The sequence below is a fragment of the Lathamus discolor genome, chromosome 3 (genome assembly GCF_037157495.1).
Source record: "Lathamus discolor isolate bLatDis1 chromosome 3, bLatDis1.hap1, whole genome shotgun sequence".
In the NCBI taxonomy this organism is placed as follows: domain Eukaryota; kingdom Metazoa; phylum Chordata; class Aves; order Psittaciformes; family Psittacidae; genus Lathamus; species Lathamus discolor.
Genome location: NC_088886.1, coordinates 53,399,491 through 53,426,351, shown reverse-complemented (window position 1 = coordinate 53,426,351; position 26,861 = coordinate 53,399,491). Strand labels below are relative to the sequence as shown.

General features: G+C 36.3%; 1 protein-coding gene and 1 long non-coding RNA gene across 4 annotated transcripts in view; one reads left to right on the top strand and one right to left on the bottom strand.

Moving 5' to 3' along the window:
- Positions 1 to 4,666: 4,666 nt before the first annotated feature.
- The window catches only part of NTNG1 (netrin G1), a 160,481-nt gene continuing 138,286 nt past the window's right edge, over positions 4,667 to 26,861 (bottom strand). For all 3 annotated transcript variants that reach the window (XM_065675228.1, XM_065675226.1, XM_065675227.1), the window contains one exon: positions 4,667 to 5,901. In XM_065675228.1, coding sequence (XP_065531300.1) covers positions 5,675 to 5,901 — 227 coding nt within the window. In that variant the 3' untranslated portion in view covers positions 4,667 to 5,674. The remainder of the gene's footprint in view (positions 5,902 to 26,861) is intronic.
- On the top strand, positions 9,938 to 18,845 carry LOC136012239 (uncharacterized). The gene is made up of 4 exons (XR_010611634.1): positions 9,938 to 10,014; positions 13,018 to 13,115; positions 13,530 to 13,671; positions 18,753 to 18,845. It is a non-coding gene; the product is annotated as an uncharacterized LOC136012239 (long non-coding RNA).

Genomic DNA, 26,861 nt, shown 5'->3' with positions numbered 1-26,861 from the left:
CTTTATTAGATGTAACTTGTGAACCTGCAATATTTCTTCTGGAGAACAAATTTAAGCTTAAACCACTTTCTGAGTTCTGCCTTTGGGCTGCAGCTGTGGGATCTGTAAATTACATCACTTGGATTAAGTTAGTAATGAAAAAAATCTTGTTATTTAATTATGAGTTTCCCCAAAAATAGAAGGCAACTTTTTTCATAACGTGGTGTTTGAAGGATATTACACTTGAGATTTCTACCATAAACTTTGCATAACTCTTCTATGCACTGATTTCATAGATTATCACATATGTTGCTTTGCAAAATACAGTATCATGTAGAAAGACTTTTATTTCCTCTTCCACTAGACCAGGAGAGTCCACTTCACTGTATATTTGTTGTAATAGTAAGGCACAACCTCTGGGAGTTGTGAACATTTAGTACTTGTGAAAATCAGGCAGCTTCTCTCAGAATGATAAGCATCCAAGTTAGGGAGATTCTGGCTTCAGTGTTGGGCTGTGTGTATACATATAAATTTAACTTTCTTACACTTATATGTAGGACTTCTAAAGCCCCTTTCACCCCATCACGGCCTCTAATATTTCTTCTATTTGAGGAAGAGTATGCCATCTTGAGCCTATCTGGCTGTCTTGAACTTTAAAGACTGCCAGTATATAGGATTGAGCCGGTATCATTATTCTTGAGAGGTCTTGTTCAGTCATACAAATGTCAGTTTAACTTGTTAGTAATTGGTTTCTTGGGTGTCACAAAGACCTGCACAGAGTACTTGAGTGAAAATTGCACTATGTGAGAGAAAGAAAATGCTCATTCAAAACCAGTCTTCTTTTCTCAAAACAAACAAGCAGAAGCTCCCAAACCCACTCCTGACCCTCTTCTCCCAGAATACAGTGTTATGACTTCCACTTCTCAACAATGGTTCACTTCTAGTACAAAAGTTGTATTGCCAGTGACAACAGTACACTTGAACATGTGTACAGAAACTCCATTAAGCAGCATTGTGTATAGTCTTGTCAACTGTAACTAGAATGTGCACACAATAGTTTTGCTGGGGGAGTGATGCCTAGGTATGTCTCCAGGTGAGATGTGGTTACCCTTGCTGACAAGGGCAGGACTAACATTGTTCTGTTTTGCTTTCTGCAACTAGGCTGTCACTTTTGGTTCTACTGACTGCTGTGAAACTGATTCAGTGCACTTCCATGACACGCACCATTATCAGAAGTTAGTATTAGCTAGCAATGTATGCAGGAGTTTAACCCTTTACAAGGGTTAAACTAAATAGCCTTTACAAGCTATTTAGGTCTACAGATTGCAAAAGTTAGTTTTCTCTGTTCCTTGAGGCTGTAAAATTTCATCATGTATGTGTTTGGGTCTGTACAGATATGATGGCCAGAAAAACAGGGAAGGGAAACATATGCTTTGTACTGGAATTATATCTATTTCGTATTGTAGTAAAAATGGTGTCTTGGTGAACATACCGTACTGATGATGAACTTTCATTTCATTAAATGAAATGCACCATATGGTGCAAAATGCTGCTGTTCTGCTTGTTTGTTATGTGTGCACTTACATCCTTTTCTTTCTGATACTGCATGATGATGGGAAAGGTATTAAGCTAGCTAATATAAAATTTCTGATTTATAACACCAGATCTGTTGTTTGGTGGGTAAATGCTTGCAACATAAATGATTAAGCTTACAGTTTTTCTTAGGAATGAATTGATTATGTGTTAATATTTACATCTGTAACTTTGCATTTGCAAGTACAAACATGAAGGCTGGTCTGGAGGTTGGCTGAAAATCTGGTCTTGCATATTCTATGAAAAATATTATTCAAATTTCTCACAGGTGAATAAAACTCATGCATGGTTGAATCTAGTTAATTCAACGGTTTAATAAACCTAGAATCCCAATGAGGCTATAACAAATCCCCCTGGTATCTTGGAGTTATTAGAGAGATGTATAAAATAATATTCAAGCATAAGAGCTCCTTCTAAATTTGAGGAGTCTTTTGCTCATTATTTTTTTGTTCTATTCAGTACATGAAATAACTTATCTGTGGCTCAGTCATGATAAAGTATTAGATCAATTATCATTTGAGGGCAATATCTGGGGTCAACTTGTGTCTGACTAGGTTTTTTTTTCCTTTGGATTGTTTTTGAAACAGTTATGCAGCACCAAGACTGATGCCTTTCCATTAATGTTCCTTTGAAAAGATGGATAGCTTGAAGTGGAAATTTCTGTAGCCCCCTGGTCAGGGAGAAGCACCTTGTCATAAGCTGCTCCATTTTCAGACATGAAACATGTGGATCCTGGATCAGAACCAGTTCTCTATTTAGAAACATAGGAATTAGAAGCTGACAAGGACTGACTGAATTAGCAAAACAACTGGAACTAATAGGACTGCATAAATTTAATTGAGTGCTAGGTTTAAGGTCATTGTACTCAGCTATAATTTGGACAACTAAGCAGTGTAGTGCCTGGTCAGATTTGCATGTTAAACCTTCCGGGAAAGAAATATCATACAGGAAATAATAATTCTGCAGTAGGTTCCTTTTGCCATGTTTTTTCACAAACCGAAATCCTAGGTTAGTGGTGGTGGTGCTTTTATAAATTTTTCAGTATTGTGTATTATCTATTTTACACGTATTCACAGGGACAGGATACCCACTTCAGGAACCTTAAAATACATTGGAAGGGGTATATATTTTCAGATGAAAAATAAAACAGATATTGCAACTCTGTTATTATGGAAAGATCCTACCATATCTTCAGGAAAAGGAATCTGTTGTTCTTTGCAGCTTCTGAAATGGGGAACAGGATCTGCCTTCATTTTCCACTGGATTAAATAGAAAAGCAGGTAAAGCAGTGCTGACTGATGTAAATCTCCTCTCTCTAAGATGCACATATAATTTTACAAATATACTTGGAACAGAGTAGCAGGAACTTATATTCAAAATTTTCAATTACTGAAGTTATGTGGAGTTCAGAGGGAAAAAAATAATGAAGCTGAAGAAAAGGATGATAGATAAGAAAACTTTCCACTGAATGTATTCCGCTGTAAAATTGTAATTTTGTTAATAGGTGAGGGAGAATTAAAATGCATGAAATGGTAGCTAAATACATGGAAAGTCATATACTCTGCCCTGGTTTAGAAAATCATAAGTTTATGAAATCGGAATGCAGCTGAATTGATTGAGATCTGATATTCATTATACTTCAGCACTGCTAGCAGAATCCCTTCTAACCAGACGTGCGTAACATGTTTTCTTAGCACTTTCACAAAGCCCAGAGTTTATAATGACAATTAAAGTGCATCTTTTCCCAATAATTGCACAATCTGAATATGGTCTGTGGTAATAACTTTAAAAAAAACTTAAATGCCACATTTTAACATTAGAAATTCACTTAATTATAGGAAATCTCTGGCTCTGCTTGTCATCTGTATTAACATTTATATTTCTCATTGAGTCTGCAATATAATTTCTGGTTTTTGTCATGGCAATCCTTCTAATATATTTCCACAGCCTCATGTAGGACATGGCTGACAACCAAACTCCTAATTTATCTTTGCCTTATCTTAGTTCGTCCACCAAGAGTGGCAGTATGAGTATCAAACCTCCTATGTGAAGGGTCAAGACAATAACCTGAACAAGCACCAGCCTATTGTTGTCTTCAACATTGGACTCTTTTAGCAATGAAGATTTGATTTGCACACCTGTTTCTGGAGGTGGGATACTGTCCTGCAAAACTTGCTTCCTCAGCGAAAAGAGCTTATCAGAAAAAGCAGTGCCCTAAATTCTGTTCACCATTTGGAAGAGGCAGCTAGGTGGGATTTATTTCTCCCAGGAACTTTTCTTTTGTTCATTAATTGTTTTCCACACCAGGCTATTATGTTGGTAAAATATTTACAGCCATTATGATGAAAATTGCCAGGAAATGAATTCACATTCGCTACCTTTTGATTTTATATTTTTTTCTCAGGGCTTTGAAACATTGCTGTGGTTTTGGCTTGCCTCTCCGTTCTTGCTACCCTTTTCTGTCACACTCAGTAACTGGCCTAAGAAAAGGCAGAAACAAGAATTTACTACACCTTGGGCAATACTTGAAACAAACTTTATTTGCTGGAGCAGCACTTTTTAATCTACTTGCTGCTGTATATTTTGACATTCTTCTAAATATTAAATTTTACTTTATTAAAAGTTAAATCTTGGCTTTTTTTTTTGGTAATTGCTGCTGGTTTTGCAGTTTCTTAGGCAATGTAGTACATATATAAACATATCATTTTAATGATGCTTTTGGAAAAACAATATAAGCTGTGACTATATCTGCTTCATTACTGCCAGAACCCACAAAAATGGAATGAATTAAAGACTACCTTCTGTAATATATCGTAAATTAGACTTGGAATAATTTCTGCAATGAATTGAGAGAACAAAGGTGAGAACTATTCAACTTTTCATATGTTTTCCAAGCTTGGGACTTGACAAAAGCTTCCTCTAACAAACTTTACCTTTAAAATTGTTTGCAAAAATAATGACGGTAGTAAAAATGAAACCAGGTTAGAATGTTATGATAAAATTTCCACTGTTGAATCTATTTTTTAGGTGGAAAAAGGATCAAAATTTTTTTGTTTGCTAAAAAGGCCTTAAGAAATAGCAATACATCATCCTGGAACTGTTTATGCAGGAATTTTTATTCTTTGAAATCTTCCAGTGTTAAAGCAACAAGAAAACATTTAGAATGTCCTTTGGTGGAATCTTATTACACTTTGTTATATATGTAAACTGATATTCTTTGATGCCAGCACGTTGCCCATACAGAGAAATCTCTGCACAATTAAATGAAAGGAAAAAGAAAAGGACTAAATAAAAAGTAATATTTTTCTCTTATCTGATTAGAATTAAATACATTAACAAATTGTCTGGTAACACAAATAGGCAATAATACAAAAAATCTACATTGTACATTATTTCAAGAAAAATAACTTCATTTGAATACAAAAGGATAAATACACTTTTTGTCCTATAGTCACTCTTGTACAGTATGTGAACACAGCATCTTACTGATGCAGTGCTGCTAAGGTATACAAGGATATGACTGGCTTGAATTTTATTGAGGGGGCTGTTACACATGTGCATCACTAACATCAGACAAAGAAATCTTTCAACCAACAAGGGTTACAGAGCAACGTTCACTAAAGCACAGGTTGGAAAGGTTTCAGGGACTGAAGCAGGCCAATATGGCAGCTTTTACAGATTTCCTTATACCCACAATGCACTGACAGCAAAGAATGCCTTTATTTGGTCGGTCCACACACTGGGCAGAGGTACAGTCGTGCACCATATAGGAGTAGCAAATGTTTTTTAGCTCCGATTCCCATCCTGGGGGCTGTCAAAGGTGTCTCAGTCCTGTGTAAGCTTTGCAGCTGGCATTGATTTGACAGAATAGGCAGCCACCAACTTGTCTTGAGTCAGAGGTGAACAGTCTTGACTCAGAGCCCTGTCCATGACTGATTAATATGGCTTAGTTCAATTAGGCCTTCTTAGTTTGTATGTGGTTGTTTTTTCCTCTCTTTTTTCCTTTTTAAATTTCAGTAGCAAACGCTTGGATTTTGTTTTGTTTTCATGTGGCACATTCATTTGGAGTAGTCTGAATGTGATGCCATCAACCATATGGAGTCTAGCATACGCAAAGCCCAGTTGCCCCTAGTAGAGCAGTCAGCAGTAATAGAGGCCTGTGTGATATTGCCCCCTGGCCGGAGTTTTGGCTGCAGCCTCCTGGATCCCTTTCACACTTCAACTTCTCGCATAAAATGCCAGTGTAAGCTGGAGGGCACTGGCATCGCACATTGTTGATGCATGTTCCTCCGTTCTGGCAATGCAGTAGTTCATTGTCACATACATTTGCTGCAAAGATAGCAGGGGAGGGAGGGAAAGAAAAGTAGAATAAATATAAGTCCATCTACAGGAGAAACTCTGCACTCAAACCATGAAATCACTACCGCTTCTCATGCCGAGACATGAAAACAGGGCATGTGGGTTTTTTAAACATTTCAAGTCTGAATTTTTTACTTTATTTGCATTCTCTCATACACCTCCCCCCCTTGTTTTTTTTTTTTTCTTTAAACTGTAGTATTGGAGAACCATATAATTGACTTCAGACCACTGACTATGATAATATTAATGAGTTAATGTGAATTATGATTAATAATGAAAGAATATGAATATTAATACCTGCCTTGTGCCTCTGTCTGCTTTTTTATAGGCATTACTGTACTGGAACTATAGGTGGGTGTGTTATTATTTGAAGGTGGCAGTGTATCTAGAGCTTTTGGAAAGCATGAACGGTGGTTAAAACTGCAATGTAATTTTGCTGAAGTGAAAAGATCCATGTGAGAAAGTGGATTTTATAATTGAGAACTGCATGTATTAATGATCTGAAAAAAATATGCAAAAAAGAAGGCAAGCACAGGCAGGAAATTCAGCATGCTATTTGATGGGGATTATATGCTATATACATATGGAAATAAAAGAGAATGTCTTTATTTCCATTACAGATCAAATATTGCTTCTTAATTACATTGGCTACTTTGGTAACTGTCATCTTAAACTATCTTATATATTTTAGCCTGATATAAGGATTTCAGAAGTCAGATTTGACAAAAGAGAAAACAATGCAGGCAAAAGTTTTAATTGTATTTGAAAAACTGTCAGCTTTACTTTGTATTACTTAATATCAATTGAAATATTTCACTAGGTAAATATGTTAGAGATATGAGGAACATATACTTAAATGTGTCAATCTGTGTTTTATTCCAGACAATATCACTAGTAGAATTATGTGCTAGATTCCAGCTATGTCTTCCATAGGAAAGGCAGTCTTTGTTAAGAACTAGCACCTACTATCTAGGCAGAATATAACAGTAAAGATTTTAATGCAGAACATTAGCTGAAGTTTATTTGGTTTAGAAGCAGACTCAACATTATATGCTCTTTATGCATATCTTAGCCTAGAAATACACTAAATAATTCAGAATAGGGAAAATATTGTTAATTTTGCTTTAAATACTGCTATTTATTGCTAAAAAGAAGTACAGTTTTATAAATGTTAATTTAGTTATTTTTAAAAGCAACCCAAAGATTCTGAGAACTAAAATTGAAACAGTGCAAGTTCTGAAGTGACGTATTTCTATATAAATCTGTACGATTTTGTGCACCAGCAACCTTCCTGATTATTTTACCTGTTCTGGCTTGCTTTTAGAAAAATAATTTTCTCACTCTAGGATTCTCTAACGACTGCTTTCTAATGTTCTGCATCCACGTGGGACAAATAACAGCGCGTTGTGTTAGAAACCAATAGGTTCAGTTGGGAGAAAACAGCTAAATGATCTTTTTCAGTGATGCCTTTAGCAATTGAAAGTTTTTACTAAGAGCTATGGATTTAACATTGTCCAGTTTCTGAACTGTAATTTGAATATTAAGGTGCAACAAACCACGTATTATTGATGACAGTTTGAATGTCTGAATTCTAAAGTTTTATAAATTACAAAGCATAGTGTTTATATTATATACCAAGAATCCTAAATCAACACACAAAAAAAAAAAAAAAAAAAAGATGAGATAAACAACCCAGAAAAATATGTTAACAGGCTGAAAAAATTTAACTCTATTTTTGAAGTCAGTATTTGAGTTAGATATCTTCATAACTGAAGCTATGTAACTTTGAAGCTGACTTTGTTCATACTGTATATATTTAGCCACATCAATGTGCAAAATCTGATGGTACAGCTACTGAATCTGCTTGTCCTAGCCTACTTATTGCTGGGATGCTTCCTGCAGTTCAGGCAATGAAAATGCGAAATATCTGTCCCATCAATACTGGCTATTGTTTGCTTTGAATAATGGAGTGGAATTCAATGGCTAATTAAATACCACTTCTTAAACAGCAGATGGGATATTTCACTTCGTGTTTGTCCTGGAATACATTATCAAAATTTTCCCAAGTATTCAGCAAACCAAATTCATTTTCCAATAGCCTTCCCGTATTTAAATTATTTTGAGAACTAAAGCCTGTTATTTTCAGAGGCCCTCAGCCCAGATGCTTATCTGTTGTTACAGATTGCTGGAGATGGGTGGTTGAGGTGTTGTTTTGCTACATGCTAGCTGTTCTGCTTGACACACTGATGCGGGTTGTTATCAGATACTTCCATTATTTCTTATTATTTCTGTCTACAAAATTCTGGATATAGTGTTATAGGTGCTGATTTTTAAATCAGTCCATTTATTTCTCATTAGAAAGCTTTGTAAATGTACTTAGAGAAGTGAATGATCAAAAGCTTCTCTCCTTCATTATCCTTGTGTGATTTTAAAGGTTTGTCAAAGAAAGGCATTAAAACCAGGTAGATCTTAATGTTCTCAGCAAACTACTATGTAGCTGAAAATTCTTGAATTGTCAATATTGTATTTTCAGAGCCTCCTTTTCCTAAGTTTCATCCTTGCACACACACACATGTACACACATATATGTATCATGTAGATAGCAGTTGTGGTGATTTGGAAGTTAAATGAAACAATATGAAAATGGCCTGAAATCCTATTATTCATTTTTGACAATTTTGTTTTATTTTTATTCTGAGCAACTCTAAAACCATTTCCACTTTCCTGAAAGCATCATTAGGATTACTTTAAAAACTAGTATTAACTATGTTTATTGAGTTTAGGAATTGGATTAGCTATAGCTAATACGTGTAGCACATCAGCAGCATAAAGAAAAGTACTTTAACTGGGGCACTTTGACTGGAATTTAAAGTTTATGCCTTAAACCAAAGTAGCCGACATGGTGGCAAGACTAAAGCAAGACAAGTATATTAAATGTTGTTACAAAAATTAACGTAGGATATGTGTTATATTGTATTTCATAATTGGCTCTAGACTTTACTCTGTTAAGGCAGTGACCTGGGCAGTTGAGCAGGGGACAAAGGGCAAGGACCCTGGAGACCCCTTGCTGTGCGTTGAAGCCCAAAGAGAGCCACTCGTGCTGCTGGGTGCAGGTGGGGCTGGTGGACCCCCAGCTTGTGCTTGGCCCTTGACGTTTTCATTTCCCCAAGGATCAGGAGCAGTAAGGTTTACAAAACAGGGCTTTCTTGCCCATTGCACCCCTCTTACCTTCTGCTGCCTGACATGCCCTTACCCCTTCTTATACTCCAAGCAGTGAAGTGTTGCCTCCACTGCTGGGATGTGTTAAACAAGCTCTGCTTTATCTTCATCATTAAAAGTAACAATAATGAAAAATTAGTTTGAATTAATCTGAAAGGCATCAGGTATCAAGATCTGATCAAAGAATAAAATAGAAGTGATGCAAGTGAAAGAACTAATTCTGAAGTAATCGCACATTACTGTTAAGACTTGTGTGGATGAAGTAGCTGTGGGTTTGGTGGTAGTTCTTCATTATTAGAAGACAGGACATAAAACTGATCATTAAGAAGCAAAACAAGGATATCTGATTTGCCTTGGAGGACTTTGCAGGCCTCCTGGGGGGATGTTTCTGGGCACAGTCTCCAGATCTGTGCTACTGTGCGAAATGAAATATTTAAAGTAAAATAAAGGATTTTTTTAACATTATTTTCATAATTCATCAATTTGCAATCTAAGCTATAGTCTGATTATGGGATCCTTAAAACACTATACAAAGGAGACAGAAAAAGCCATACGTCAAAATGGATAGCTATTTGAAGACTTTCTGTCCTTGGGGCACCTCTATCTGCTCCTCACCCTCACACCAACAATCCTATGCAATTAGTAAGAGATACTATTATTTTTAATTAAAACGTAAACATCTTTTCCAAGGTAATTATTTTCTTAGGGTAATACCACTATGAGTGACAATGAAAGATGTCTTGCTATAAGTCATAAAATATTCTTGATTTATAATTGCAGTGTTATTACATCTGGAAAAGAAATAAAAAAGGGAAAACAAGAGAGAAATATCCAGTCTTTCAACCATCTCAAGCAGTTCAAGGGGTAAGTGATGTGCTCTTGTTTCATAGAATTATATTGGATGTTAGACGAAATGTATTGAGACTAGCACAGTTGTCTGACAAATGCTTCCTTTCCTCTTAAATGCTCAAATCTGAATAATACATGAAAATTTCTGAGGATGATCAAAACTCAACTTTAATACCTTTTCAGCTTCTTGAAAGAAAAGAGATAGATAGCTGCGGCTGGTTTTATTCTAAAGCAGCAATATAGACACAGTAACACAAATGGAAGTCTTGTTCTCTTCAGTCTGGTGGGCCACCTCAGGCACAGCATTGTGCTGCTGGCTTTTCTTCTTTCGTGTTACTATGTCTGGGCAGCTTCAGAGCACATGCCCAGGGCTTTTCGTCTGCCTGGTGCTCAGACAAAAAACCAATACTCTGTCTGACTTAAATAAAATTTCTTTTACCTTTGTCTTTCACAAAAGCCATCCAAGAGGGGCAAAACTAAATTCTGTACCTTCCTTTGTGCTGCCTTAATTTTTGTGCAGCTTGCCTACAGTAGCATCTTATTCAGGTGGGTCAGCCGCATGATGATGAGAAAGGACAGGCTATTGACTTAAGGAAAGAGAAATGAATGTATTCAAAAGGACATCTTTTTTGATCTGGGATAGCTGGTGTTCTCTTTCTTCATCAAAACCTGGGTTTATTATGAAATTTTCATTGTTTGTGGGAACAGCATAAAGACTGTTAATGATAAAGTCACAGAAAGAAAACTTTTTATTAGATGTCCTTGCTTCCTTTCTTAAATTCTGAAGTCTTTCATTTCAAGCAATGTTTTGTGTGATCTCTTCCATCACTGATTTTCTTCAGTGTGATCTTTTTGCAGTATCATTTGTTACAGCCCTCCCTCTCCCTCTCTCCCTTTTAAAAACCATTTCTTCACTTTTCTCCTTTTTGTCTCCCGGATCATGAATATTATAGTCCCTGGACAGGTTGGTGAGTTGACAGGTCTGAATATATTATACAACATTTTGGTCTATTCTAAAGCACTGATGCAAGCTTTGACCCTACTTCTACTGTAGTGAATTTCCCATGCTGTTCATCAGTAGTTTGTACAAATGGCACTACTGAAATCATAAGAAGCTTTTGACCTTGGATTCCACCATTGTTCAGAACTTTTAAAGCATGCAGGTTTAGTGGCTGAAGGAATTATTCTTGACATTGTTTTTTTTGTTCCCTCTAATGCATCTGTTTCCTTGGTACTTTTTATTTTGTAAAATATTGTTATTTGAATTTACTTATGAGTAAGTTTTCAACACACATGGTAACAGAATATTCTGCCTTGGCATAATAAAAGAGTAAAAAACCAAGTATAGTGCAACCTGTGTTTTCAGTAATGATGTTTATAGGTAGCTTCAATATATGCAGTGGTTGTCTATATATAGAGAGCTGTGAGTAGCATGTTGAAATGCCATGAAAGAATTAGGAAGTTTCATCTCACTACATAAATAAGTTCAGTAAATTGAGGCGGAGCACAAGTGATTTCTTGTCAAACACAGAATTAGTTCCTATGAATAATATAAAGATTCTGTAGCTAACACATATTATTCTCTAAATATGTGATCATTTAATCAATAAATGGTAGGAATGATAACAAAATATAAAGGATATTGGAACAAACGAGGAAGATAGTGTGTATGCCTAACAAGAATACGGACATTTACACATACATATAGCCAACATGCACAAGAAAACCTCTGCAGTTGTGAAGGTATTTGTAATACTTTTCCCATGATTTTTCAGATAGACACTAATGGAAGTGGGGAATGCAAACCACTTAGTCTGATTCAAATGCAAAGGTTTAAAATTGTTTCCAATTATACCAGAATATGAGTGACCACAATCAATATATTTTCAAATTGACAGATTTAACAACAACAAATAATTTTCATTATTTGGAAGCAATCCTAAAAATACAATATATACTTGCTATGTGTTAAAGATCTCTATGTGGATCTCCACTGACTCATGAGATTTCAGCCAGTAAATATTAGGCATAAGAATGTAAGGACATGGGAAAAGCTTGTAAGTAGTCAGATTTCTTTAGAAAGGTTCCAACTATTCTTGTTAAAATTAGTGTTGCATAGCACATGACAAAGCCTCAAATTTTTATAACTGAAGTATCTTATTCGTTTGAATAACCAGTGGTTAATAACTGAATTGGAAGTTTTGTTACTTAGATTTCTCCCCATGTTTGTCTTCCAATTAGATCTACTGTTAGATTATTATTAGAATTTCATTCATTCTTACAGTTACTGACAAATGTTTTTTAAATGTTTCCCTGCCATGAATACATGTGCCACTGTTGATCAGACTTTAGACGATTTAAGCCACAGATATATCTTATATGAAAAAAAGCTACTGATCTTTTAAATGAGATATTCGTAACGATTTTTTTAAGTGACCCTAATTCAACATGTGTTGTAGTGAGTTCAGTAAAACTATCTTAAGATAGTGTCAAATTGGGATAAGGTAGATGCTTTGATAGCATGAAAAGAAAATTGGTTTGTTCTTACCTACCAAGGCACGTTCTGAAGTTAAGACAAAATAAATCAGCATAGACAAGTTACAAGCCTAAAGCATATCTTATTGTGTCAAAATTACTGTCATAAAATGACAAACATTACTACAAAGGTCTCTGGTGCAAAGTTGAAACAATGTTGTGATTAATTATATTGCCAAAATGCAAGGGAATAAACATCGGCCAAGTGAGAGTAGTTTGTAAAGGCAGACATCTCCATCTTGACTTGTCTTGGAAATGCCTGTTAGAGGCACAATTGAAATGATGCTTGACTTTTTTAAAGTGTTTTTTTTTATTATTTTTTATCAAACTAGTTTTATTAAGTCACCAGAGGGTAAATCCGTGGGTGGGCAACGGGCGTGCTGTGCTGAAAGTTTTTGGTAGAATTTTTAGATTTTTCTTTTGGCCTGTTTTTTTCTGCACAATTCTCACTTCAAAGCTAAGGCAGTTCTAATCAAATTGCAGGAAAAGCCTTCAGTTTCTACAAGAAGATGTATCTACTATGCAGTCCACCCCAGCGCACACCCACAGAATGTGTAGTGATTCCTCTCTCCTGTAAATAGGTACCAATTTATCCTAGCATCCACATGGGTGAGCTTAGGTGATTATGTTGTACTACTGAATGTAAAAAATCCTCTACAGAGCAGATTTTATTTTAACCATGGTGTAAGGATAATGGAGATAGAAAGTTACTCTGTTTCACGGGTTGTGTCTATGTTTTCTCATTTTCCATTTCTATCCTTAATCTAAAATCCTTGGATTTAACTAATAAATGATAATGGGTAGCAATAGGTCCCTTAAAAGGACAAGGAGGAGAACTGAATTTTGGAATTGATACTCTTGCATGATAGAGAAGCCATGGCAGCTTTGGTAGAAACAGCAAAAGACTGCTTGTTAAAATGTTTGGAAACAAATCTAGGTTTAGTTATGTAAGATTTATGGTTGAGAGAATAACTTCCGATCTTTATGTGTTTCAGGAAGTGATTGATTAACCTTTCTGTTTTCTGATTTTGATGGTTCCACTTTGATACTTCTCCGAAAGAGGATGATTCCCAAAATGGGGAAAAAAAAATTCCCCATACTCTACCACTTTGCTTTTGGAGGAACACCACTGAATTGGTATGACTCTTATCATATTTTAACATAATCTCAGGAGAGCAATAAACTACATGATAGCTTTAGTTGCTCAAAAGGGACTACATACCCCTATCATTCATATTCCACTTAGAAAGTTGTAAGCTGCAGTGCCATTATTTTTATCTTCCTGGAGATAAATGAACATTTTTATATGATCTGTCATCTCTTTCCTTAACAAGGAAGAGAAGCAATTGAAACTTTTTTTGTTTAATGCCAACACCAAGGTCAGGGTTTGAATGTAACTACTATCAATAAAAACTGGCTAAGCACAAAAACTCCTCAGATGCAGAAGATGAAGTGGTCATTAAAAGGCCCTGTGAGCACTTTGAGGGTAGGATTTGGTTCCCTAAATACAAGCAGCTACTGCCATTACTGGTGCCAGAAGGCATTTCAGACATTTAAATGGAACTGGCAGGTATGCCTGAAGACCTATGAGAAATTTAGTCTTGTGGGACCAGTGGTAGGAGCCCTGCTAGGGGTGCCTTGGGCAGCTCCTGTTGCCCTGTGTGTGCTGGCAGGCTCTGGCTGCTGTGTCCACTCTTCCTGCCTGCAAGCTCCCCACCCAGTACATATCTTCCCTGCCTGCGTTCAACACTGGTTCTGATCCAATGGAGTTGTGCAACACTGGACATGGCTTTTGTGGAAACCCCTAAGCTGTGAGCAAGGGCTGTGGAAAGCCTCACTGGAGGCTTCCACTCCAGCACCCTCCGCCCACCAGCCCAGGAGTGCATTTGGACTCTGTTCCTTGCCCTGGTCTTTGCCTGAGTGACCTGGTGGGCTCAGCCCATCCTGGCCTTGCACCTCCTGATGCGACCCCAGGGCTGCCTCACTACTAGAGGTTGGTCTAGCACTCTGCAGGCTGTGACCAACCCTATTACTGCTCTGCTCACCTGGCTGGGGAGCTCCCTGTTCTGCTGCTCCCCATCCACTGCCCACCAGTTCTTTCCTGGTCCTGGTCTGCTGTCTCCTGATGGAACCCCCAACTTCCATTGTTCAGTGCACTAGACACTTATGGTTAAGCAGCTCAGTTCTATCCAAAAAGCTAGCAGGTGGTCCTTGCCTGAACAGCAGTATTTCGAGCTTCATGCATAACAGTATTCTCCTTAGAGTTCCAAAGAACCATAAAACAGACCTGCAGCAAGTATTGCTTTTACAGAGCACAAAAAGGCAGACGAAAGCCTGCAGAGCAAACCGAAGCGGGAGCATGCAAAGGTCAGCAATTCAAATAACTGATTATAAATTATATAACAGGCTGAATGTTCCTGCATCCTTAGCTCCTAGGGTTTTGGACTTGCAATAATGTTTTGAACACAAAAGAACACAATTTTCTCTTTTTGTTTACAAAGACAAAAGTTTCTCTTCCTGCCATTCTTCCCAATGAATGCTGCATTGAAGACTTTCAAAACCAATGAAATAGCCCATCACACTTATTACTTTATTGGGCAGCAAAACCAGAGAATATGATCACAATTAGAAATACTTCCTAATGACTTAGGGAATTGTAATTATTCTAATAATTTTTTTTTTTTTGAAGTGGAGAAGGAGGATGTATTGGTGGCTTCTGTTAAGAATGACATTAATCCCACAATAGTACTAATCTGAGGAAAAATATTGGATAATTGAGGTATCCTTAAAACACCTGCATCGTAGAATTTTTTATAGGCAAAACTTACAATTATTTCATAGAGCTGCTGAGTGAGAACCTTAAGATTGAATCGTAATCTTGTGTTATTTAATTACAGTATTTTTAAACAAATATTCTCTCCTAAATTTTTACTCCCAAAATATGATGCATCTGTGCACATGTGTAGTTTGGCAATTTGTGCAAAATTGTTCATACTGTGTTGTTAAAGAGGAGGAGGCTAATGAGCTAATGTGCTCGTTTAACGCATGACCTCATTTGGGAGTTAATAAAAGGATAGATTTTTAATAATAAGTTTAGTATCACTCAGATGGAGTTAGAATTGTTTTGCAAATTTTCTTTTACAATACTTACTGTTTATAACAAATGTGTTGAAAAATATTTTGAATTCAAAATAGCAGCTTTGTAATGGCTACGCAAACTTACTTGTATTTATTTTTTACACAGAACACGTTATATCCCTGTCATGTTAAACTTTTAACAATGCTTTTCTGAAGTTATTTGTGATAATAATTTGTATGTTGCAAACTTTCTTCTTGCTACTTTGGCTTAAAGCCAATTGCATGGAGCATTTTGAAAAACTAGTAACAAAATCTACTGGAAATGTATGTTATGATCAAGTTCTAAACTACATAAAGCAGTGTTAGTAATGGAAACATCAGCAATCTTGAATTACACTATGATAAATGAAAGATATTAAAATGGAATGGGTAAATAGAAAAAGGGAGTCAGACTTATATGTGTGACTCATAAGTAGCTATGTTACAGTGATCATAGGTAAAGCCAAGTTTATATTTATTTGTCATTATGTATTCCTCTTGTGTGCATTTTTCAAAATAGAGAGATCTAAAATACCAGGAGAATACTCCACTATAGGAGACCACAACACCAATGTGCAAAATAAATGGCATAGCATCCTCGGGAGATGCACATTCAGTTTGTGTGAACTTTAGTTACAATGCAAAGGTAAAGGTAAAACATTTATATAGTTCTTACAAAACATATGAAATGTGAGGGATATATACATATTTTTTTTTTTTTTTTGTTAAAGCAGCAGTGCTGGGAATCAGATCTTCTTCTGAACCTGCATTGATTTATTGTTTTGAATGTGGAGGAAGTGCTTCAGAGTGCTTTTGTTTAGCTAGCTCTTGAATAGGGATAAAAACACTGCCCTATAGGTGTCTCAAAGCTCTTGAGAGTAAGAGTTGTTATTGCCAGGGAACAATGGAGAAGTTGATGCCAAGGAAAGTCAAATGCTCTGCCTATGCTAACAAAAGAAGGGAATTATCACAGGTCCTGTGAATTCCAGTTGCATTTACTAGATTGTACTATTAGATAAATGCAGCAGCAGAGTTAATTACCGTTTCCAAAGCTGGGAGTTTCTCAGCTATGAAAAGGCTTATAAACTATCAAGTTTAAAAAAAGGAATATGCACTCTTGTCCATTCGTGTGTCATAAGCAATTGTATAAGATATTTAAATATTCTGACTAGAAATACTGATATCGTGTGGTACCTCCTTCTAATGTTACTTGTTAGAACTTTTGCAGCTTCATATTCATATACTGGGAACATGGTAAAGATTTTCAAAGGTTTTTTCCCCCCTCTGTTTTATCTTGGTCTTTAAAAATATGTCTGCTATTGTGTATTTTTAATTATTACAGTAAAAATAAAAATGATGCTTAACAGCCAGATTCTTATCTCATCATTTTTTTCTGAGATATACTGGATGATAATAAGCTTTCCAGTAAGTGGGGTTTTAAATGGTGTAATGCTTTACTTTCCTACTCTTTTCATCAGAATGTCAATAAGATGACTCAAACAGCTGGCATGTAGCACTAGGCAAAAATGAGAACTAATAAATTAATATATCAAATAATTATAGTTACTAGCTGCTTCATGATAGTTTTGATCAATAATATTTATTGTTACACACAGACTTGCTCTAGGTATCATTCTGCATTTATCTTTATGACAGAACAACCACTAGATGGGAAAACACAGGTAATAGATGCTTGCTTTCCAGCACAATCCTTTTCAGGCACACTAGTTTTTCTGCAATGTGCTGCACAGGTTTAAGTAATGTGATAGACTTTGCCAGTGAAAACACATTTTAAACTGATTTGTAATACCACATCATTCAGCAAAAATGTCAAAATATGTTCACACCGAAATACAAAGTAACTGTCTTTATCTAATTATATTGCCCCTTAACAGCATTTCCAAGGCTCTGATTATTTGTCTTTTCAGAAACAATGTTTTGATAAGTACAGAGTTAGAATTCATAATTCATTATTGCACATTGACCAATACAGATGAAAACTGCATATAGGCAACCTACATATTCTTCACAATATTATTATTCAGGCTACTACTAGAAAGTTATTGCAATGGTAACAGCATTGCACTAATCTCATTTTATCAACTCTACAGTTTTGCTACAGTGTCAAAAACATCTGAATAACAAAAGACCTGTCTTAGACTTAGAAAGAGAGCACTCAATGTGTGTTTACTTAGGTTAATGTCTGAAAAGTTCTTTCTACATACATATGAACTAAAAATGATGCATCTAAACATGGTTGTTGATAGTGCTTACTATGACAAAATGTTAATTAAATCAGGGTATTAAAAGTCCAGAATTAAAAGATTCTCATGAGTAAGTTTCCTTCTGTGCTTGATATGGTTCTTGCGTTACTTTTGACATGCTGATTAGCATAGTTATATTTCTGTTTATCTATCCTAATGCACAAATGTGTTAATGAAGACTGAAATAACCTGATATCCTCAAGGAATAGGTAGTTGCGAAGTATGATTTCACTTCAATGTACTTATTTTATCTTGCTTAAAATGCTTTTCTTCAAGTTTTAGATTGCCAAGCCATGCCAGAGTTGAAAAATAACAAAGATACCACCATTAGTGCAGAGAAAACAAACCTTTTAGCCAGTGTGTTATATATTCCTAAAGATACATGGTATCAATACCCTTAAATTTCATGATGAAAAGAAGTAATTAGGTTGCTCAGAAGTCTTCCACTCTCACTTAAGGCAGAAAAGCCAAGACCTTGGTAATTTTCTCATGCTTCTGAGAAGTTATGTAACAAACTCATATACTCACCTTTAGTTTAGAGCAGAATCACACAAGAAGTGCTCAATTTTTATTAAAATATACTTCTAGAATGCTGTGTATTCTTTTAAAACATTGTCTATACTTAAAAACACAATGTCTATTTCTTAGTAGAACTCAGAGAAAATTGAAACAGATTCCTGCTAAACAGAATTCGAATGATGAAGCTGTTCTTCCTGACAAGTTTATCTCCTTGGGTCCAGTCCTGTCTTCTGTCCCCAGCCATCCCCCATACTTATCCCTGCCTTACATAACCTGAACACCCACAACTCCAGTAACATGCCTGTCCTTCACTTTTAGTGGCCTCGGTAATGAAGGAAATGGAAATCTTACTCCTCTGACCACAACTTCTCCAAAACTGTTTGTGTTCCATTACATTCATCCTATGGTGGGAGCTGGTGTTCACTGAATGTCTGTGTAGAGTGCCAGCTGATGGGTGCACATGGTATTGGAGAATGAAAAAAGGCTGTAATTCCAGGTAGGATAACTTTATGTAGGACTGGTTAATGCCAGGACCTTTGAGGGGCGTCAAACACTGAGCACTAGGCCTTCTCCTGCTCTATAAAGTCACACAGCGAGCACAGCTAGGCAGCATGTAAGGCCAGCCCCCCCACAGATATGCCATCTTGGGCAGCAGTGACTCCAGAATGGCTCCTGCTCAGGTTTGAAACACAGGCGCAGTGAAGTGAGAGCATGAGAGGAGTGTGAAATGCAAAGGTTTTATGTTGCCTGTGTGAGACAGCATTTTTAAAGTGGTAACATGGCAGATCTAAGTGGGATGATGGTTTTCTGAAGACTAAGAAAGCTACAGAATAAGTAGCTGTTAAGCTAAGAGAAAGATGAGTGCTAAAGGGAGGTGGTTGGAACTGGAACAGAGGAGCTTGGTCCAAAGCCAGGGTGAGTGGGAGGAGGTGAGGAGGTGCTTAACACATCTTAGCTGGCTCACTGCTTTGTATTTGTAAACCAGTCAAGGTCTTCTAATGGTGTAGAGCAGCGTGGGCTGCAGCGTCATCACTGAGTTGTCATGTTGCCACTGAATAAGAGAGAAGATGTAACTGGAGTACACTAAGCATCTCATTGTGTTTTAAATCGGTAATGGTTTTGCATGAACTAGCAAGGCTCTAAGGTTGTTGCAGAAAAATTATAGCAGTGTATAGCTTTATTTTGATATGTGGTGTGATCTTGACCCAAATTTTCAAACCTCTGCAGAAGTTATGCTGTGTACATGCAGCTTTTCATGTTTCTCCCCAGTTGTGTACCTAATGGTATGGTGCATATGTAATTTGAGGCTATTCAAAACATCTGGCTTAATTTGTAATACACTATTGTAATCTGTCTGTAAATATATGCAGAATAGGATGCTTTTTTGAGAACTAAAGTCTCCTTGCAGAGAGCCGTGCTTTGCTGCATAATGTCAACATAATAGGGTTGATTTAAGGATGCTGTGTTTTGCTTTCAGTATGAATATCCTTGCACTAACAGCCCCAGTTAAAATCTCATTGTCAGATTGTCTTGTTCTTGAAATCAGTAGGAAGTTAGCCAGGTTTTTGAACCTTGTGAAAGTAACGTGTTCTCCTTGGACGCTAGTCAGTGCTTATTGCCTTGCTATCAAAATGCAGCTTCAGCTCTTTCTTTAAAGAGCTACATGTGGTGAAACTCTCTTTACTCTCTTTGGAAATGAAATTCTAAACTCTTCAAAGTAAGAGTCCTATTTCAAGTAGCTTCTGACTTAAAAAGGAAGTTCATTTCCCATTTAAAGAATGTGTAACATTCTTTAGTGATGCAGCATCTCATTAACAGAACACCCTGCTGAACTGTCTCCTGTGGACAGCTCTCTCTATACTGAGGATACTGGAGATGTTTGTTCCTTCTGCACCTGTCAGCTTATATAGGGACAGGTTAGTGTATGTGGGTAATAAAGCTGCTAGCTCTTTTTGATTATAGCTCTTGTGTATCCCTGATCTATAGCTGCTTGGTGCTATTTCTTAAGGCTAGCTTACATAATTATTCCAGGAGAATTATTCCTCTAAGGAGATCATGTCTGAGCTCCTTATAATTTAGCAGTTTTGAAGTACAAGAATAGATTCTTGGGCCCATTAGAAAAGCCTTAAAATTTAAGCAAGAAATAGAGTAAGAACATAAGAGAGCACATAGGTGTCAGAGAAAGGTAAAGGTGTCTTTGGCTGTTCAGATGATCAGTACATGGCTTGGCCACTGGCTTCATAAACTGGAGCAATATTTTGGTTTATCCACAGCAAGATTTTGTTACACTTAGTTCTATATACATCTAAAGAATACACAGGGTTTCATAAATGTCTGAAAAGTGTGAAAGACCACAAAAGTTACTCGATTTCTAAAAAGAAAAAGAAGTAGGTAAACTGATCTGCTAACAGAAATACAAATTAGAACACTGTGTCAAGATTCAGCCAGTGGCATCAGTCTAATATCTATGACATGGTGTTCCACTTCCATTTGAACAAAGAGATATAGTCATTGGAAAGAAACAAAATGCCACATGAAGAAGTACTTGCCCAAGCTGTAGTTATAAAAACATAAAATAGTTCTGGGTGTAATGCTTTAATCATTGTAAACCCCAGCTGTACATTGAAATCAGGGATTTTAATGAACACAGTCTCTTTAATATAATTATTTCAAGTTGATTTCAGTTATAAGTAATCTTCTATAGACATTAATTACCAACAGCTAAATTATAATCACTCTTTCTTTCCCCTTCCCTGTAGAAATCTTTAAACTTCCAGCACTGTCACATCTTTCTTTTCTTACCTGATGATTAAAGGTAAGTTTTATTAACAATTTAATTATTCTCTTTAAAAGCCAAGGTAATTATAATGAGCTTGACTTGGCTTCCATTAAAAGTCTCTTTTAATGATTTTGCCATTGACTGCAGTTCAATGTAAAAGAACAGTAGTTGGTAATCAACAAACTAATTTCTTAAAATTGCACAGGGATGAAAGAAATTGAAAGAACAGAAAAGTTCGTATTTTATAGATTATCGTGGTACTTTTGTATGAGCTATCAGTCCCCTCTAAATGTATACTGGCTGAAACCTGTAAAGCTGCATTCACTTTCCTAGTTGTTATTTGTATGAATAGCGTGACTAAAATTTGTGCCGTAAAGGGTAGTAGTCAAAGATCTGACAAAAAGGTGGACTGACACTTATGAAATGAAGCTTTTGTTCCTGATTTTGACATACCCATGTTCCTTGTAGAAATATTTATGCTTAACTTTAAGATGAATCTGAAGTTACTGGAAGAGTTAGTACATGCCTCAGGGGTATGGATCTAGAGGAAGAGATGATCATGTAAGCACTTACCAGAAACAAATGCAAAGAGAAGCTAAAGAAGCAGAATGCTTGCAGATGATTTGTTGAGCTGGTCATATTAGAGATGAGTAACGTTGAGTACCAAAAAAAAAAAAAAAAAAAAAAAAGGACTACTATATAAAAGGACTTGTATTGTTAGCAGCAGAGCAAAAGAAAACATTTGTGAAGAAATACATTTAAAATAATAAATATATTGAGAAAAAATATCGAAATTATGGCAAAATGAAGGAAAAAAGTACACAGTTCCAAGAGTTTAGCTACAAGAACATGCTAAAGTTTCAGGAAGACCAGAAATGATTGAGTACTGTAATGAAGTCATAAAAACTGTTTTTTTTTTTTTTTTTTCTTTTTTTTTATTTTCATCTAAACACATCAGAAGCAGAAACTTTCTAAGAAGTCCTTAGGGCAAATGAATGGTGTGAAATGTAGGGAAGGGAAAAAATCATGCAGTATTAACTATGGGAGAGGTTTACGAGGTTACCAGGTGACTGCCCATGTTGATGGGTTCAGGTGTATCTCAAAGTTTATACAAAGCAGTCTTCAGAAAACGGAACACAGCTGCATCAGATCACAGGAGTAAGTAATATTGATCCAAGAATTTTGAAAAAATACAGAAACTGATTTCTGTTACCTATGATTCTACTAACTTAATTGCCAAGACAGGCTTGATTAACTACAAGCAGGGACTCTGGCAGATGGGATTTTAATAAAGAGCTTCAAGGAGGTTGAGAGTAACTAAAGGCTAGCAAGTAAAGCTTCTGCAGCAAGCAAGTTCACGGAAATTGTAACAAAGAATAGAATTAGCGGGTAGATGAATGAGCATGATAAGCACAGAACTTAATATATCTGAACCTCCAAAAAGTATTTCACAAGATCCCTCAGCAGAGTTTATCAAAGAAACCAAGAACAGAGGTTTGTTTTGGTAGTTCTCTCCTCCACCCGTTACACCCATGGAATAATCATGGATTCAATAGTAGGAAAAAGGGTAAGAATAAATGTCAGAGACTGGTACTCAGTCCTGTAAGAACTGTGTCAGGACTTACAAATGCAGAATTGTGCTAGAGAACTGAGTGAACAGTAGTGTAATAAAGTTTGCTCATGTTACAAAATTATTGTGGATGTAAAGGCCTTCAGAAGAATTTCTAAGGTGCTGGGTGACAGCACAGTAAACGGTAGATGAAATTCAGTGCTCAAGAGTAATGCACCTGTAGATACTTGGCTTTTACCATTTAGGAAAGGGATCTTTAGAGTAGTTTGAGGTATTTTTTGAAAATATTGACTTAATGATCATCATCAGTCAAACAAGCAAATTGATTTTTTTTTTTAGAACAGGAAAAAAAGAATGAAATGGAAAACACCGTAATGTCACCACATAACTTCATGATGCACCCATCTCTTTAACACTGCATGAAGTCCTGCATGTTGAAAAGGTACTACCAAGAAAAGTAGAATAGAGAGCAACCATAGACATAAGCAGTTCCTGTATAAGTACAGATTAAACTGATTCGGCTTCTTCAACACAAAGAAGAGACGATAGACTGAAGGAAAATAGACTATAAAAAATCACAAACATTACAGAAAAGGCAAACTGTAAATGATTATTCATTTATATTTATTATCACTTTCAACTAAGAACTAGGAAGTACCAAATGAAATTGTCAGCCATCCCATTAAAACAATTAAATTATTATTATTATCATCATTATCATCATCATAATTGTAAACTTGTGCTCAGGACATTTGGAAAACAAAAGTATAAATATCTCAAGAAGTGATTAGGCAAATCAGTGCATGTAAAGCTCATTGAGACCAACTAAATATGAAGATATTGATGAACTCTTTAGCTAAGAATATCTGTAAGCTGTGGCTTCCTAGTGTTCGGATGCTTAAGCTGAATAAAATACCACTCAAGCCCACTACTGTGAGACAGAGGACACTGGGGTAAATGGATCCCTGGTCAAATTCAGTACAGGCTTTCTCATTGTCTACTGTAAGATATTCTACTGTCTATAAGCATGCAGTCATGAAGATAAATACACAACTCAGAGGAGTGATATGCTTTGAAGACTAACTCTAAAACACGTAAGATAGAAAACAATAGGGTGAAGTGGGAATTGGGAAATGTAAAAAGGCACTTCTGGTAAGTGTTTTAGTTAAGAGCTCAGATCTTGAAATGTCTTGATTGTTTTCAGAAATTCATTGCTGAAGTACTCAACGTAGTGATGCTAAGTTATAACTCCTTTACTTCAACTAAGTGTCTTTACAACCTTCGGTCTGAGATTTATTTTTTTTTCCACCTCTCTATATTATCCATAACAAATACTTGCAATGAGTAAAGAATCATAGAATCACAGAATGGTCTGGGTTGGAAAGGACCTTAAGATGTCCTAGTTATAATCCCCCTGACATGAGCAGGGATACCACACACTAAGCTGTATCACCCAAGACTCCATCCAACTTGGCCTTGAACACTGCCAGGGGATGGAGCATTCACAACAGTACCTCAAATAGTAGTAGTAGTAAATTAAAAGCTTTAAGTTCATTAGCTGTTAGGTACTACAGTACTCAGCTGTGTAGAAATACAAGCTTGAAGTTAGAAATGATGATTACTTACGAATTACACCCTTTCAGCATGTTCAAATTTGGGCAGAAACACACTTCTTACCTCAGATGTGCCCCAATGTACCTAGAATAACTCTGAAATCCATTAAAAGTGGAAGCTAGTCTTTTGTAATCTAAATTTGCATGTATATTGAGTCTTGCACACCTAGTTCCATGGTATCTGTTTATTAACACATAATATTAAAAGGGTTGTTTTTTTTTTTTTACTTTAAATAACACTGGCAAAGCTTACCTTCTGCTAGGGGAGGCAGTCAGCAACTTGCAAGTTAAAACCTACCAGCTCCTTCTAAACTAAACTTTAGGTTTCACATCTCTTGGGAGAGTTGTATTTGCACATGTGTAAAGAAGTTAATAACTACTGAAGTTTTAATAATCAGCATGTGCTGGTGTCAGCAATGCCATCAGCTGCATTAGTGTCAAGATAGGAAGTGTTGACTCTCTTTAATTGCCTCAGGTCAGTAGTTTTCATCTGCAGTTAAATAGGATAGAGATTACTCATTTGTAAATGATCCTTTTAAGGCCACTCCATAAAAACATCCCATCTGGGCATGTCTGTGGTGCTACTGATCTCTTTATTTCTGTCCTCATAAAAAGGCAGTAAGCAGGCAAATTACATAGAAGTTATGGCCACTGAGCAGGGTTGAAAGGAAAGTGGGACAGAATTTTCAGAGGAAAAGCAGTCCTGCTCCTCATTGTTCAAATGAACATTTAATAATTTGTAACAACCGAGTTATAAGTTTCCCCTTCAATACATTTCCAAACATCAATAGATTAAATGGTAACTGCTATCAGGCTTTATGTTCTATTTCATGTACCTAGCAAAAGTTTATCTAGCAGAACTTACTCGTATCTTTTTGATCTATTCCTAACTGACAGCAATATACTATATTAAAATATTTATAATTCTGCTATCAAATATTAACCATTTTTAAATCATCTGACTGAAGAAAACAAATAATGTTACTTGTTTAACTTTTCATGAATTCCTTATATTTAGTTGTTCAGAACCCTCCTGTGATACAGCACCAAAAGTACTGAAGACCCTGGAAATTGCATTCAGTCATTTTAAATTGGGCTGTTTTGAAATGCACTCTGCTCACATCCATCACTACTGTTCATATTGGCTCTGCATGCAGAATTCTAGTTTTGCTGTCTGTAGAATTTTTGATTCTGCTTCAGTACAAGAGAATCTTAGAAAGCTGATTCTTCTTCTGTAGGTTAGTGGGTATTTTTGGGAGAGTTTAGAACTCTTTTCCTTCCTTCCCCCTGTAAAAAGTTCTTAGGAAGTTTCCCTAATTATCCACTTGCTCATCCATCTGAAATTATGTGGCTTTGTCTGGGACCCAATACCAGCAACTTGCTAAACTAAAAAGTAAATGATGTAACAATGGAAAGAGGAGAATACTGATCCTACAGATGTGCTACAGCTGTATGGCAGCCTAGTCCTGCCTAAGCGCCGGCTACCCAGGGTTACACTACTCCCCATCTGAGTGGGTTATGCTCTCCCAGGGTGCTCCTGCTTGCTCAACCCATTGCTGATTCATACCACAGAACTAAAACAACAGAAAACTAATCTGTTTTTGTTTTTTTTTTTTGTTAGTATCCTGCTGAGTTAGATCTGAAATGGTTCAAGGAAAGGTCAAACAAGTGCCTGAGAGATTGCTAGGGGTGTGGGACTAAATAGCAGGGAATTGAGAGAAGAGGGATTGCAGCACTTACAATTAGGGCAGTTTAGACAGCCATGGAATAGCAGTTTTGAAGTTGACATCTGGGCAAGATCAAGAGGAGAGCAACCTCTTTGCTCCAGTCCAGCGCTTCACCTTGCTGGGGAAAAATTCTTCCATTAAAGGTCAGGTGTATAAATGTTGCTACTGAACCGTTTCTTTTCACTTTGGAGTAAACAAGTCTGATTACCAGGTTATCAGAGTAAATCTTTTGCAGTACTGCAGCTCTCTGTTAAAAGCCTGGTGCCTCTAAATAAGATGTTAACTGTGCTAACTAGCCCCATTTTCTATGCTGCATTCTCTGGTTGTTTTATGATCTATTATTTTCTTTGGCTTCTCCCACTTATCCTCCCCAGGTGTTACCTGATTCACCATCTCCATCCTGTTCATATAAGCCTTCCAGCATAGAGATGCTGCAAGCACGTCCTTAATGTCTCACCAATACCCCTCTAGTCTTTTGCTTTTGCAGGTTTTTCCATTGCCCCAGTATTCCACACACTTTGTAGGTAGCAGTACTAAAAGCAGCTTGAAACTTGATTCCCAACCTAGCATACTACAGCAACTATGTAAATCTGTGTAATAACTATACACAGAAAGCATCCCATTTTTTTGTGTTCTCTGTGCTCTTCATAGAGAAAAGATCCTTCATTTAAAAATGGTGTTTAACAAAAACTGTGTTCTGACATGCTTATTCTGACTAAAGTCTTCTCTTCCCAGACA